Consider the following 14,947-nt stretch of genomic DNA (forward strand, 5'->3'; position numbering starts at 1 on the left):
TGCTTCACCCCTGTGTCCACTCATTTTTCTCCTTTTCATAACGCAGTATAATGCCTCATCATCAAAAGTGTTCTCCTAAAAGGTCTCTACCTTCACACACTTCCCTTACAACTCAGGACACAGTTTGGTAAAACCCTAGCCAGATATGGAATTCAGTGTCAGTAAACACAGTGCTATATTCTGTGTCTTTTCAAATGGCCACATTATATGGATGAATATTACCAATTAATTAGTTCCCTATTTTTGTAGACTTCGATATTTTTATAGCTTCAAAAACATTTCGGTCTTACAGAAAGAAAAATTCCTTTGTTTTGCCAAAGTTTTCTGTGTTTTATTGAATTTGGTCAAGACACGCAGAGATGAAATACATATGTCTAAAATGGAGCCATTTGAATGTTCGGTATGGAAATAAAATTTTAAAAATATTAGAATATCAGATCTGGGCTATAATTGGTAAATGACATCAGCGAATAGTACTAAAAACAAAAAAACAAAAAACTTTATTTTTGTGCAAAACCTCTGATAAGCCAAAAAAAAGTCCTTGGAATTGTGCCCAAGTTAGAGATTTTTATGTACATTTAATGGCTGAAAATCCCTGGGGACAGCCAAGGGCTTTCCAGAATGCTGAGAGAATAACCCAGGTGCACTCCACGGCAAACTATCTGGGGAACCCAACCCCCACAGGTCACCACAGCCGGAGCAGCTCCTTTGCTTCTGTGCCATTTTAAGCAAATGTCTCTGCATCAGGTTCAGACTGGTTTGTTGTTCATATTTTCTTTAAATAAAAACAACAACAACAATAAACCAGCACCTTTCTTTCTGGCCTTGGTAAAACTAAAGGCCTAACATATTTTCTGATTTCTTTTGACAGAGAAAAAGACGAGCATATGAATCTAACCTCATCCATGATGGCCTGCAGCTAGAAGCAACCAGATCGGTAAGTGGCAGTCCCTTCCCAACCCGTGGCTGACCCTGGCTCTTGGGAGCCTGCATGTCACTTGGAATGCTGGGATGGCCTGTGAAACAACCCCAGCCACGCCTTACTTGTAGGCTGGGAGGGGAGTCAGTCATAATCTGCAGTATAAAATGTATGGTTCTGGTCAAAGCCAACAATAAATGAGTGGAACAATGAATACAGGTATAGGTGATTGTTTTCTTGTTTTAAGAATCTTTCTAAAGATTTTTTTTATTATACAAGTAATAGTATTTTTTTTAAAGTATAGGAATAGTGAAAAAAAATCATTTGTATCGTAATTATTCATAAATAACCTTGTAGTTCTTCTAAACTTTTTGCTCAAATATATACATTTTTCTCTTCCAAAAAGAAAAATTACTATATCACAGGGATTTAACTCACTTTTTTTCCCTTTAATATATAGTAAATGCATTTCTATATCAATAAACATCCTTTATAATGACCACATAACATGATATTGAACAGATATATAATAAATTAAACAGTCCTAGGTTTAAGAAATTTAAAAATTGTTATTACAATAACATTGTAATGAATATTCTGGTGTTTTTATTTTTATTCACTAACTTGGAGTGATGGGCAAATTAACAAGTTAGTTTTCCTTCATTTAAAATATTAGGAATTTTATGAAAGAACTATGATAAGAATTTTAATTACTTTCTCAGTAATTCAAACCAAGAAATTACCTTTAAGGCAAAAAGTTTACAGTGGTTTGCAAATCCACTTTGTAGTGTATCTTCACTTATACTAATGTCTGTGTGTGTATGTTCATGTACACATGTGTTCTAACTATCAGCAACATAAGAAAAATCTATGTGTTTGGTTTTCTAGATTGTGTTTTTATTCTTCCAATATAGGTTTTGGACGACAAGCTGGTATTTGTAAAGATCCATGCCCCGTGGGAGGTGTTATGTACATATGCGGAGCTAATGCACATCAAATTGCCTCTGAAGCCCAACGATCTGAAAACCCGCTCTTCAGCCTTCGACAATTTCAACTGGCTTGGCAAAGTCCTCCAAGTGGATGAAAGTATCATCAAGCCAGAGCAAGAATTTTTCACTGCCCCCTTTGAGAGGAGCCGGATGAATGATTTTTATATTCGTGACAAAGATACCTTCTTTAACCCAGCCACCAGAAGCCGCATTGTACGTCTAAGCCAGATTTACTTGCTGTCTTGGGGTGATTTGCATCCTGCTGTTGAATAATTAGTGGTTTGGTTGGTTAGCTTAGTTTTGTGTTTAGAAACTGCTACACACAAAAGAGAAGAGAACTCTGCCTACCGATTCCCATTATGACAGTAAACAATGATTGGTTAGTTACACTATATAAACCACACACTCTGCTTTGAATCTTTTTAGGTTTACTTCATCCTCTCTCGAATCAAGTATCAAGTAAGCGACAACGTTAAAAAGTTTGGAATTAACAAACTTGTGAGCTCTGGGATCTACAAGGCAGCTTTCCCTCTCCATGATGTAAGTCAAATAGAAAAAATGAAATAAAATACCTAATGCATACTTCAGTGTTAGTAGGGAAGGGCTAATCTTGACCTTACTTAAGTTTCTTTCTCAGTAAAATGAAGATAATATATGGAAAGATTACAAGCATATCCAGGACAGGAACTGGGTTGCATTGTTCACTGCTAAGTCCTAGGTATAGAGAGGGCCCTCAGGTTAAATGAGTGAGTGGATGATGAGTGAACGAAGGAATGAATGAACAAACAAGCAAGCAGTAGCTCTCCCATAGTTAATGTGATAAGCATTATAGGTTAGTAGTTAAGAGCATGGGCTCTGGGGCCAAAATGCCTGCTCCACCATTTTCTAGGTGGATGACCTTGTGCAAGTCATTTAGTCTCTCCTTTCCTCAATTTCTTCATCAATAAAATGGGAATAATAATAGTATCTACCCCAGAGTTGTTTGTGAGGATTAGTCCATGTCAAATGTTAGAACAGTTCCTGGCATATAATAAATACTATATGTGTATTAGCTATTTTCATAATTACTGACAGATGTTATCAACCAGAAAAGTATTAGTTCTTTGTAAGCAAAAACACATGTTAGAACTTTTCATTTATCATTTTCTGTAACATGGGTTTTTTTCTCCTCTGAAATACCATTCCACGCTGTGCCCTGGAATACCACGGGCTTTTAGAAAGGCCTCTGTCAGGGTTCTTGTCATAATGGCATACGGCAAAAGTGTTGACATTTTTTAAGGACTACGTTCTGAGATGATAGCAGCTCCTCAAATACAATAGCACTTCTCTAGCTGATAGCATCTCACACAAAATGAAATTTTTTAAATGTGACTGCTCAGACGCTTAGCGATTTCATAAATGCAAGGATATTATATCTAAGCTCCTCAAATAACTTATGCTACTGAAATAAATGAAATACTATATTATATGGTACTATTACTTTGTTGCATTCACCATCAAGTTATCTGAATCTCTCTGACCAAAGAAAGCAAACACTGAGATTGATCATTGCTGCTGTGCAGTACATGTATTTGTGGACGAGGACAGCATTGAAATGCACCTTATAAGGTAATGAGACTAGGACCCATGCATACATGGAGAACAGAGAGAAGGGCAGAGAAGCAGATGCTGAGCTTCCTGGCTAAGGGACCCAACACAGCAGTCCAACCATGCGTTCTATATTTGTGCCCCAGCAATATTAGCAATTATAGCATGACATCAACTTGGGGGACACTTGCAGAGAGCTCTCATGAATATAACCTGGGATGCCAATGGTCTCTAGTATTCATTTAGCAACTGACCATGCCCAGGTTTTTTTCCTTTGAAGCTTCTTGACATTGCAAAGGGGCCTTATCCAGGCTCAGGAATGATCTCAGATGGTATTTGGAAGGGAGGTGGGTGGAGGTCAGGGTGATAATGTAGTTACAGGAGGAAGGAAAGCCAGTCAGGTGGAAAGAAGAGTGACTGAATTTGAGCAGAGGCAGGAAGTTCTGTTTCTTGAATAAGCTAAGTGTATATAAGCTTCTTTATACACTTAGCTTCTTTGTTATTTGCATTCTACATGTCACTGAATAACTGTTGAATTGGGAAAAAAGAAGTCTGGGTTTTAGTAAAGATTCTGCCACTAACCAGCCAAGGGCCTGGGTGTGTGAGGAGTGGGCTGGGCTCCCAGGCTTCCCCCCAGTGTGGCAGCTTTGGCACTTGAGTGCCCCAGTTTTCAGTTGTTTATGACTCACCCACTTGTAGGACTTTAGCATCCCCGAAGTTCCCACCAAGTGCCTGATGTGTCCCGCAGGATGGTAATAACCAAGCATTTCTTGCCACCCACATTGGCAAATGGCCCTCAGGGGGTTAGTAATACCCATGGTTGAGAATCACTAAAAATTGCATGGTATTTTCATCCACTTTAGCAAATAAGGGCAAATGACAGAAGTATTGGCACCACATTTAATAAACACATCTGTGAACACATGGTGATTGGGATGCTCACTTACTTGGTTTTGTTTCCCAGTGCAACTTCAGCTATCCGTCCGAGGACTTCACCTGCCCCAATGAACGGTACCTTCTGTACAGGGAATGGGCTCATCCTCGAAGCATATACAAAAAACAGCCCTTGGATCTCATCAGGTAAGGCAGTGATTTTCAACCAGTGTGCCGCAACACTTTTTAACATGCATTGCCTGGCTATTTAGCGGGCGGCACTGACCTCTTTTACGTTAGATTGTCAAATTAAAAAATAATAATAGCCAACACAACAATAGCCATCCATTGTGAATGCCCTGTCTTGAACTACAAATATATAGGTCATATAATAGATTTGCTTCTTATTGGTCACGTTGCATAATAAGGTTGTTTCTGGTTAGCTAATTCTTGGAACCAGAAATCCTTCTATACAGGTACAGCCTCTGATTTTTTTTTACAAGGTAGATAATCACTATTATCGGAGAAATGTGTGAATTCTCTCTCTGTTGCTAGTGGGAGTGGTGTTCTTGGGGTACCACTGGAATAAGCATTTCTGGAGCCCCCACGGGAGGGTGAGATGTGGTATTACATCCTTGGGTTTTAAAGTCCCATTTCCCTTAATTGAGTCCTGGAAAATGTGCAGCTGGGGATTCAGTAGAGCTAAAAGCAAAGCCAGTGTCCAGAGTTTCCGTTCCAGCAGCGAGCTGGGTCTGGTGTAGCATCAGGCTAGTTGCAGTCCATTAGTCCATTGTGTGTGGGGTCCACATGGCCCATGGCAAACACAGGGGCGTGAGAGTCCCACAAGCCAGGAGTTAAGAGCGCAAGCGAGCGAACTTCTTTGTTTAGGACCTTTTCTCCGCCAAAGGCCATTTGGATTTTTTTAACTTCATTCTCGGGCCATACAGAATTATCAGCTTAAAAATTAGCCTGCTATATTTGGTCAGACATTTAATTAACTCACCCTTAATGCCTTGGCAGGGCCAGCCCAAATGATTTTGAGGGCCCTGTATGGACGGCAGGTCGGACGTTCCCCACCCTGGTTACGGAGATTAACTATCTTAAATCTTGACGGGCTTGCAGTGGCCAAGGCTACTCTGGCCAATGACCTGTTCCCAGGTGTAACTGACAGATAAGTCCCTTCCCTATGTCACCCAGACTTTACTGGACATGCATCTAAACTGCAGCTTCCTGCCAAAGCTGCACAAGTGGCACGCCTTTGCTCCTTTCCTGTTATTCATAGCTAGGTTAAATTACAATGGTATCAGTTATTATTATTATTTTCTTTTTGATCACTGAGCTAACATGCTGTGGACTCAGGGTTGCCCTTATGGCATCAAAGTGTGACAATACTCAGAGTACCGCCATCCAGGCAAGTTCACCTGGAATGCTGAGCTTTGTTGCACAGAGCCTTTATTAAGGCTTCATTACATAGTCATGAGTCATCACCCACATGACTCAAGCTCCAGCCCCTTTCTCTCCCCAGAGGTTGGACCAATCACGTGGCTCAAAGCCCCAACCCTCTAATCACATAGTTGGTGTTTCTGGGATGGCCCGCCCTCTTCCTGAGTCAGATCATTAGCACACACTCTTTAGGGGTTCACCATGAATAGTAAAGACACTCCTTTTTCCAGAAGCTTATGTCACTTGGAAAGCCTGCTGGAAAGAGATAGATAAAACCAAACAAACAAATAAAAATAAGCAAACAAAAAATAAACAAAATGTGTGGTTGAAATGAAGAAAATAACAGTGATGAGATAGGGAGTGGGGTAGGGAGAAGTGGGCAAGAAAGTTATCTCTAAGTAAGTAGCATGTGAGCTGATACCAGATGGTAAAAAGGAGCCAGGACTTGAAGAATTAGAAGTCTTTCCAGGAATCGGGGTGACTTGTACGGTGGCCCTGAGGCACAAACACATTTGTCCAGTTTGAGGACATATCAAAGACCAGTGTTAATGAGAAAGAGAATGATCAGACACCAGTTCAGCAGGGCAGCAGGGGCACAGAAAGGAGTTTAGACCAAGTGCTGTTGTGATATTTTAAGCATTCAAGTCATTTTATCTTGTTCACATTTTGCAAAAAGAGTGAGGGGACTACAAGAGGCACAAGAAGCAGGGAGACCAGAGAGCAGGCTGATGGAGTGGACCAGGCGAGAGATCGTGGGAACAAATTTGGAACGTATTTTAGGAGCAGAGTTAACAGGGCTTGGTTATAGTTGGATATTGAGGGTGAGGAGTCACGGTGTCCCCAAGGTGGCCTGGAGCCAACTACCTGTTCTTTCTACAGTATCTCAAAGCTCCATGCACTTGCCCACCTATTGGGGGGAAACCTCTTAGCCTTACATGTAAGAGTTTTAAATCGGGCATTTTCTAGGATGGATGGTTGATAGGAATATATTATAGAAAACCCAACAGTCAAGAGCCCAAAACATCTCAAAGCCATCCCCAGGCTTTCTCTCCCGGGTGCTGTCCTGAGCCTGCTGTTTGCCTGCCATGCATGTGTGTGTGCCAGACAGCAAAGCCCCAGTCACTTGAAAATGGATAATCTGTTCTCCTGATTGCACATTGGTCTCACCCCTTCCTTTTCCCCATGGGTATGACCTACACCTGCCCTGTAACTAGCCAGCTGCTCTCACAGTTGCCCTGTGAGCCCCGGTCCAGCCCATGGAGGTTCCTGTCTGAAATCTCCCAGATATCCAGGTTCTCTGAGCTAAGTCCCCACTAGGTAAACTCAGGGAGCTCGTGCCAGCTCCATGCTGAGCCAGAAATATCCTAGAGGCCTCAGAGTTAAGTAAATCTTCAGCTTCTACCCACCAATACTGAGACAAGTGAATCAGTCTAGAGAAGTATCAATAGCAGCAACCATCACCTACATAGTCATTTCGTTATTTTCTCCTTATCCCTAAGCCTTTCTTTCCTGCCTGATTGTATTTGTCTCCCTTTCAGGAACAATCTCCCATTGCCCAGTCTCTCTTCCTGTCTTGCCTACCTGGCTTCTTCCATTTTACCCCAGAGCACACCACTGATCAGTTTTAAAATCTTAGAAAAAAAACTGAAGTGCTAGGAATACAGGGTGGTGGCTTCCTCAGTCGTATCCATCCTGTCCTCTCCCACTCTCACAACGTGTTTTATAAATATTTTGATCAGAGGCACATTCCACTACTAACTATTTATAGTATATGCAATACATAAATGGAATGTATTAATTGTGGTTTATATGACATTTGCTCCAAGGAAGTTCCCTGGGTAAGTGAAAGCAGGTAACTGTGAGTGGGTTGTTCACGTTCATTTGTTTCATGCAGATTAAGAATCATCTTTCGGAGAATGTGTGAAATGTGCTGCTCTTTACAAAAAATGATGGTGCTATCTCTCCCTGCTCCATACTCAGCATTTTTCCTTCCTTTGCTCTGTTCTAATTTACTTTGCTTTCACAGGTTAACCAGGGATCAAGTACTTCCATGAAATGTAAAGTTCTTTTGGGTTTACAGTGGAATTTGGGGTCTGCTACGAGCCTGAGTATGTTTTAAGTGTGAATTGAGTCTGATGTTTAAGCTCAAAGGCTTCACTTTTTAAAATCGGAAATTAATATTCGGGTAAAGCTGCAGAGTGATTATTTGTATCTTCTAAAAATATTTTCTGTCTTTGTTCAGGAAATATTATGGAGAGAAGATCGGAATCTATTTTGCTTGGCTGGGCTATTACACGCAGATGCTCCTCCTGGCTGCGATAGTGGGTGTGGCTTGCTTTCTCTACGGATATCTGAATCGAAATAACTGCACTTGGAGGTAACCCTATTTATTCTTTGTTAGCGCGCTGAAGGTTGATGAGACATAAAATTATTTTCAGGGTCTTAGACATTTTTCGTAAAAGAGGACTCATCGCAAAAACAGTTACTGCTTTGGATGATACACCTTTTTTTGTTCGAGTCTAATAAGTGGAGTGGAAAATTTTTTCTTAGATCATGCAGCCCAGTCTCTGGCAGGAATATTATCCTCAGGAAACACTTCAATATTTTCAGACAATGCTTTGTTTGCAAAGGAAAAGAGGGATGTAGGGAGGATCATCCTTGAACTTCTGGCCTCCAGAGGAATGCTTTGCTTAGCCCTACAGATGTGGCCAAGAGCAGCCCTGATCTCTTTAAAGTCTCAGTGGCGAAACTGGAAAAATTGGTGTTTTTTAGAAATGATTTCTTATACATGCCGAAAATCTTAAGTAAACAATACTTTTTTTTTTACTTTTTAAAAACTAGCCCTTACAAAATTAGGGGAAAGAGTAAGAAATAAAGAATGAGTTTGTGCTTGATGTTGGAATGCAGGTACCAGCTGCACTGTCTAAAGAGAAATATGCGGGAGCCTGAACACTGCCTTGTGCCATCGCTATTCTGAATTGTGTTGTTATGCCTCTGCTTTTGGTGGTCTCAACCTTCAGCAGACATGCAACACTAAACCAAGTATTTTCCTTTGACCTTCTGGCCTCTATCCAGATGTGACAGCCAGATCCAAATATCTGGACACCAGCTATGATGAGCAGACATGTTTCTAGCTTGGGGCATACCAGGCTGGCTCCCCAGGCAGACAGCTTACAGGGCAGCCCTGACGTGTAGGCATCATGATCCATCCTGTTTAACAGGGTTCTGAGCGTTCTGTACCCATGGGGCTCCTTAGCCAGAAAGCTGCAGGTGGTCTTTGAAGTCCTCACTTCTCATCACTGAAAAAGTTTAGGGCCAAGGGCTGAATGTTGGTTCTTTTTACCTGCATTTGTCTTTAGCCTCTCCATTGTTTTGTATATACTTCCAGCCAAGAAAAAAAAAAAAGGCATCTCAAAAATTATACTTTCAAAGTGATAAGTTACATTTTTATAAAGTTCTTGAATGGTGGTTGTAGACTGTATTCTTACAGAGATTTAGCTGTTTTTCCTTAAATAAACACCCACTAGGTTGCTGTAAGTTTTTGTTTAATTTCCAGAGCTCTGCAGAGGTTAATTTTGACTAATTTTGCCATTGTTCTCTTACTTACGTAGAAGAATAGATTTTCCAAGTTTTTTTTAATTTTATTTTATTATTTTATTTTTTTATAATCCTCACCCGAGGATATTTTTCCATTGATTTTTAGGGAGAGTGGAAGAGAGAGGGAAAGACAGAGAAACATGAATGCGAGAGAAACAAATCGATTAGTTGCCTCATGCATGAGCCCTGGCCAGGGCCCAAACTGGGGAGGAGCCTGCAACCAAGGTACCTGTCCTTGACCAGAATTGAACCCAGGACCCTTTGGTCCACAGGCCGACGCTCTATCTACTGTGCCAAACTGGCTAGGGCAACTTTCCAAGATCTTTACTCAGATAGTCTATATGATTCTCATATCCATTTGTTTGTAACTGACTTATGTGTAAGACCAACAAGCTACCCAACTCCAGTCCTATTCACATAAAAGTCCCTCTGAATGATTTCTAGAGGGAGCAGTCTGCATCCTGTTGTTACTTTATTGTGTTTTTCTTATTAATTTATAGTAGTTCTTTAAATACTCTGGTGAATCATCCTTTGTCATTTTTTAAAAAACTATTTTTTTATTGATTTCAGAGAGGAAGAGAGAGAGAGAGAGAGAGAGAATCAATGATGAGAGATAGAATCATTGATTGTCTGCCTCCTGCATGCCCCACACTGGGGATGGAGACCACAGAGTATGTGCCCTGACTGGGAATCCAACGGTGACCTCTAGTTCACAGGTTGACACTCACCCACTGAGCCACACCAGCCGGGCAATCCTTTGTCATTTTTATGTGTTACAAAACTTCTACCAGTTTGTAGCTAATTCTTTTTTTCTCTCTCTTCTCTTTATGGTGTATTTTGGTGAAGTTCTTGCCTTTGAAAGATTTTGAATTTATCAATATTTTTCTCTATGATTTATGCCTTTTGGTTTCTTATTTATGGAATCTGTCCTTACCCCCTAGGTCAGTGATGGTGAACCTTTTGAGCTCGGCGTGTCAGCATTTTGAAAAACCCTAGCTTAACTCTGGTGCCGTGTCACATATAGAAATTTTTTGATATTTGCAACCATAGTAAAACAAAGACTTATATTTTTGATATTTATTTTATATATTTAAATGCCATTTAACAAAGAAAAATCAACCAAAAAAATGAGTTCGCGTGTCACCTCTGACACGCGTGTCATAGGTTCGCCATCACTGCCCTAGGTTATCTAAATATTCTCTTTTTCCTTTTTTATAGTAAGTTAGTGCTGTTGCATTCTCATTTTCCACCTGGAAATGATTTGTATGAGATACGATTTGGGAGTTGAATTTCATGGTTTCCCATATGGATATTTCATTGCAGCAACCCCATTTGTGAAATGTCAGTTCTCACCTTACTGATTTGATGGGCTCGCCCTCTCTTAGTCAGTTTTTGTATCTACAGATGTCTCTTGTCTCCTGAACTCTTTCTTTTGTTCTCTAGGTCAGTTTTTCTTAACCTATGCCAACAGCATCTTGTTGTTTTTTAGTGTGTCTTAAATCTTCTGAGCCCTTTGGTCTTGTAATTGAATTTATAGCTCAAATGGGGGAGAAATGACATCTTTAAATATTGATTCTTCCAAATTATGAACATCATCATGTTTCCACTTATATGTAGGATTCACTATATGTATTTCACTCTTTCAGGACAGTTTTATAATTTTCTCCATATAAATCTTATACATCTTGAGTTAGACTTATCCTTTGGTTCTTTATATTTTTTAAGCTATTGAAAGATGCTATTTTAAAAACTAATTTTTAATTGTTGAAGGTCCGTGGGGACACAGTTCTTTTTGCGACCCTGGGTATATTTTGTGTATTAATATTGTGTCCCACAAATTTATTAAACGCACTTATTCTCATAATTTGTCTGGGGTTCTGTTAAGTTATTTATATTGACAATCATGTAATCTATTAGCAATAGCAGTTTTTTTTCCCTTCCTTACCAATTCTCCTATTATTCTTTTTTTACTTAACATGCTGTCATGACCTCCACTGAGAAGAAGTGGTGATGGAAGGACCCATCGCCTTGTTTCAGATCTAAAGGAAATACTTTCAGCATTTTATCATTAAACATAATGTTTGTATAGGCTTTAGGTAGCAAGCCTTTATCAATTAGGTTAATGAAGTTCATTTCCATTCCTAGTTTTATAAGAATTTAGTTTTGTCTTATTTTCTTATATGAATAGATGTTGGATTTTATCATTCTACTAGAAAGGCAGTTCTATTCATTAAATTTTTAAAATTAAATTAAAATTTTTCTCTTTTCTCTAGCAAAGAAGTTTGTGATCCTAATATTGGCGGCACCATCATAATGTGTCCTCAGTGTGATAGGCTTTGTCCATTCTGGAAGCTCAATATTACTTGCGAGTCCTCACAGGTAATTTTTGTTATTCCAAACATTTCCAAGTAATGAATGAAAGATAATTTTTCCTCTAATAATTTTAGTAAAACATGGAAATTATATTTTTTTCCCCGGAGGAATTCAGAAAGATAATTTTGAACTAACCCTTCATTCTGAAAGGTAGATACAAAACATGTATTTATTCCTCTTTTGCAAATAATAAGTTTATTCTTCTTTTACAAATAATAAGTTGAGATTAAAAGTCTTATTTAAAATCTCCTGGAGGATCAGGGAGGAACTGTGGGGTTGAAACTGTTTTGAGTATTTCAGATAATCAAAGCAGAAATCTCAGACTCGGCTTATTTCATGAATGCTTCCCATTACAGTTACTATTATAAGTATTTTCCTTAATTCAAGTGAATGAAAACTGTGTTTGGATTTTTAAAGACTTTGATGGTCATATTTCAACTATCTGAAAATATGCATGAAAAAGGTTTTGTATATAAATGACAACAGATACTCACTTTGTCTCAAAACGTTCCCACAAAACACATCTGGTTCCCTGGCTAACGGCAGATGATCTTGAGCTGTAAGGCTCCTCAACTCCAGGAGGTTTAGGGCAACAGTGAGCCTGGAGGGAGCTTATTGAATGGCATGGCCCCCTTAGGGAGAAAGCAGGTCAGCTTGCTTTGGAGAGTTTTCCTGACAACTTGGACGTATTACCACTGAAGCGATGCCACTTTATATTGTATACTTTGCAAAGTCTTGTACTTATCACTTATGGCACCCCCAACAACCCTATGAGATAGGCAGGACAGGCATTATCTCCACTTTACAGAGTAAAACACGGAGGAGCTGAGAGATTAGATAGATTGCTCGAGGTCACCCACCTGTGAACTGACAAAGCCGGAAACTGACAGTGAATCTGCATTTCTTGCCATCAGTGTGTTCCTCCCCAGCTGACAGTAGTACCAGGCACTTCACTCTCAAATTGGGCTCTGTGTTTGAAAAATCGTTCCACCACGTAATTAAGATGATTGCAGGGTATCGTCAACGCATGGATTTTTATGCTTAATTTATGAATTAGAATAGATTTCATTGCCCACCCTGCAAATCAACACAAATTCTAGCCCACAAATATCTGCCATAGATGACACAAAGTAAAAGATTTGAAGCTGGTGAAAGCGAAGCTGCCTCCCAGTGAAGTTAACGCATAAAGGTCAGGAGTTAGTGTGTAACCCCAGGCACCGGATTTAAGACAGATGCCAACAGGAATACCAGAGGCAAATTGCAACTGCAAATTCCATTTTCTTGAAGAAATTCTCTTTCACACACTCCACCCCCATTTCTTTTCTCATTTCTTCTGACCCATTTTAAACACATGACTTTCAAATATGTCCCTGTGCACATATTTTTTTCCTTGTTTTGGAAAAAAAACGAGTCATTCTACTCCAGTTTCCTGAATGGTCCCTTGAGCCTTGTCAGAGTGATTTACAAAGGGAAGGAAATATATAAAAAATGGAATGAAAAATAAGTTTAAAAAAGAGTTTTTTTATGCTTTTCCTTTTGTTGGTTAATTCAATTATTTCTTTTTAAATAATTTTTTATTGAATTATTTTAGAGAGAGAGGAGGAGGAGGGGGAGAAACAGAAACATCTCTTTGTTGCTCTACTTATTTATGCATTCATTGGTTGCTTTTTCTATGTGTCCTGACCGGGGATTGAACCCACAACCTTGGCGTATCAGGACAATGCTCTAATCAACTGAGCTACCAGGCCAGGGCCTCTATTCAATTATTTCTTTATACATTTATTTATATATTTATTTCTACTTTTCTTTTGGAAAGAGATGGGGGATTGAACCAACCTTGGCGTATCAGGACAATGCTCTAATCAACTGAGCTACCAGGCCAGGGCCTCTATTCAATTATTTCTTTATACATTATTTATTATATTTATTTCTACTTTTCTTTTGGAAAGAGATGGGAGTATTCACTAACTGACATGTATGCTAAAAGGGTTAACAGACTACAAATATAAATATGCATATAAAATCAGGATCGGGGAAAGGAAACAGTTATAAAAATAATCAGGATTAATATTGTTTTTGTGATTGAGCGTTAAGTAAAGTCCTTAGCTTTTGGCTGGCAAGATAAAAGAGAGACATGGTAAATTATAATATTTTGTTCTAAGAAATACATTAAGCTATAAAATTTTGATTTTATTCTTTTGCAGGAAGAAAGCATAACAGATGGTCATTTTTCTAGATTCTGATGGGTTCCTCTCTTAAAATCGGCATGCCTATATGCGTAGCTCTCTTCTTTCCTGCTCCATGTGACTGAAGCAGTGTGCTGACGGGCTGCCCTTCACACAGCTGGCTTTCCCCCTCTGTGCCATCCTGCCAAGCAAGCTAAGCCAGGCTTCTAACCAGGAAAGCCCCTTGCTTACCTTCTCTCCTGCTTCCTGCTCCCATGTCACTATGGGCCACCGAGAGCAGAGAGGCCAGCCATCTCATTTTCTCTCTTGGGTCCTTGACTTTTACTCATGTGGCAAAAATGGTAACTTGATCCAAGCCACCTAACTACCTGTCATAGGCGTGCAAGGTGCATCCCTTGTCTTGAACCAGGCAACTGGTGCGATCTTGGCATCGGCAATAAACCTGCTTTTTCTTGCTGCTCCTCTTTCTTTTCTCTCGCACTGATAGATGTGCTTCCATTGGGTTTTTCAGCATAGTAGGACAAAGAGTTCACAGGATTTTCTTCTTTATAGTGTGGATGGAGCAGAGATGTCAGGGTAAGCAGGGAAGTATCAGATAGAAAGAGGCTTGCACTGATTCCTAAAAGAGAAGACTTAGCATTGGGCAGAATTGTCAATAATGGTGTGATAACTCACAGAATGGTTTCTCATGAGACTTTTCTTATAATTTTCAGTAAGAGATAAGGGATAACATTCAGAGACAACTTGGAGAAGATGGTTCTGTAAGAGTCAGAGCTAAAATATTTGAAATGTGTGGTGCATGGAACCCCAGGTCTAGAGGAACAGGTGGAGAGCTTTGTTCCCAGGGCCTTCTCTCACGTGTTCATTGTCTCCCTTGCGTGGGAGTGTTGGAGAGGAATAATAGATGGCAGCAACTTGGGATTGTGCTTTCTGATCAGGGTCTGTATGGATGATTGAAGGGCATCTGCTTTGGGAAATGG

At 39.7% G+C, this 14,947-nt stretch overlaps 1 protein-coding gene across 8 annotated transcripts in view; it reads left to right on the forward strand.

Moving 5' to 3' along the window:
* ANO6 (anoctamin 6) overlaps positions 1–14,947 on the forward strand; it is a 183,935-nt gene that overhangs the window by 128,474 nt on the left and 40,514 nt on the right. For all 8 annotated transcript variants that reach the window (XM_014529566.1, XM_014529568.1, XM_014529563.1 and 5 more), the window contains 6 exons: positions 872–937; positions 1,834–2,121; positions 2,335–2,448; positions 4,460–4,575; positions 8,054–8,188; positions 11,682–11,787. In XM_014529566.1, the coding sequence (XP_014385052.1) occupies positions 872–937; positions 1,834–2,121; positions 2,335–2,448; positions 4,460–4,575; positions 8,054–8,188; positions 11,682–11,787 (825 nt within the window). The remainder of the gene's footprint in view (positions 1–871; positions 938–1,833; positions 2,122–2,334; positions 2,449–4,459; positions 4,576–8,053; positions 8,189–11,681; positions 11,788–14,947) is intronic.

Source organism: Myotis brandtii, unplaced genomic scaffold (assembly GCF_000412655.1).
Source record: "Myotis brandtii unplaced genomic scaffold, ASM41265v1 scaffold686, whole genome shotgun sequence".
NCBI lineage: Eukaryota > Metazoa > Chordata > Mammalia > Chiroptera > Vespertilionidae > Myotis > Myotis brandtii.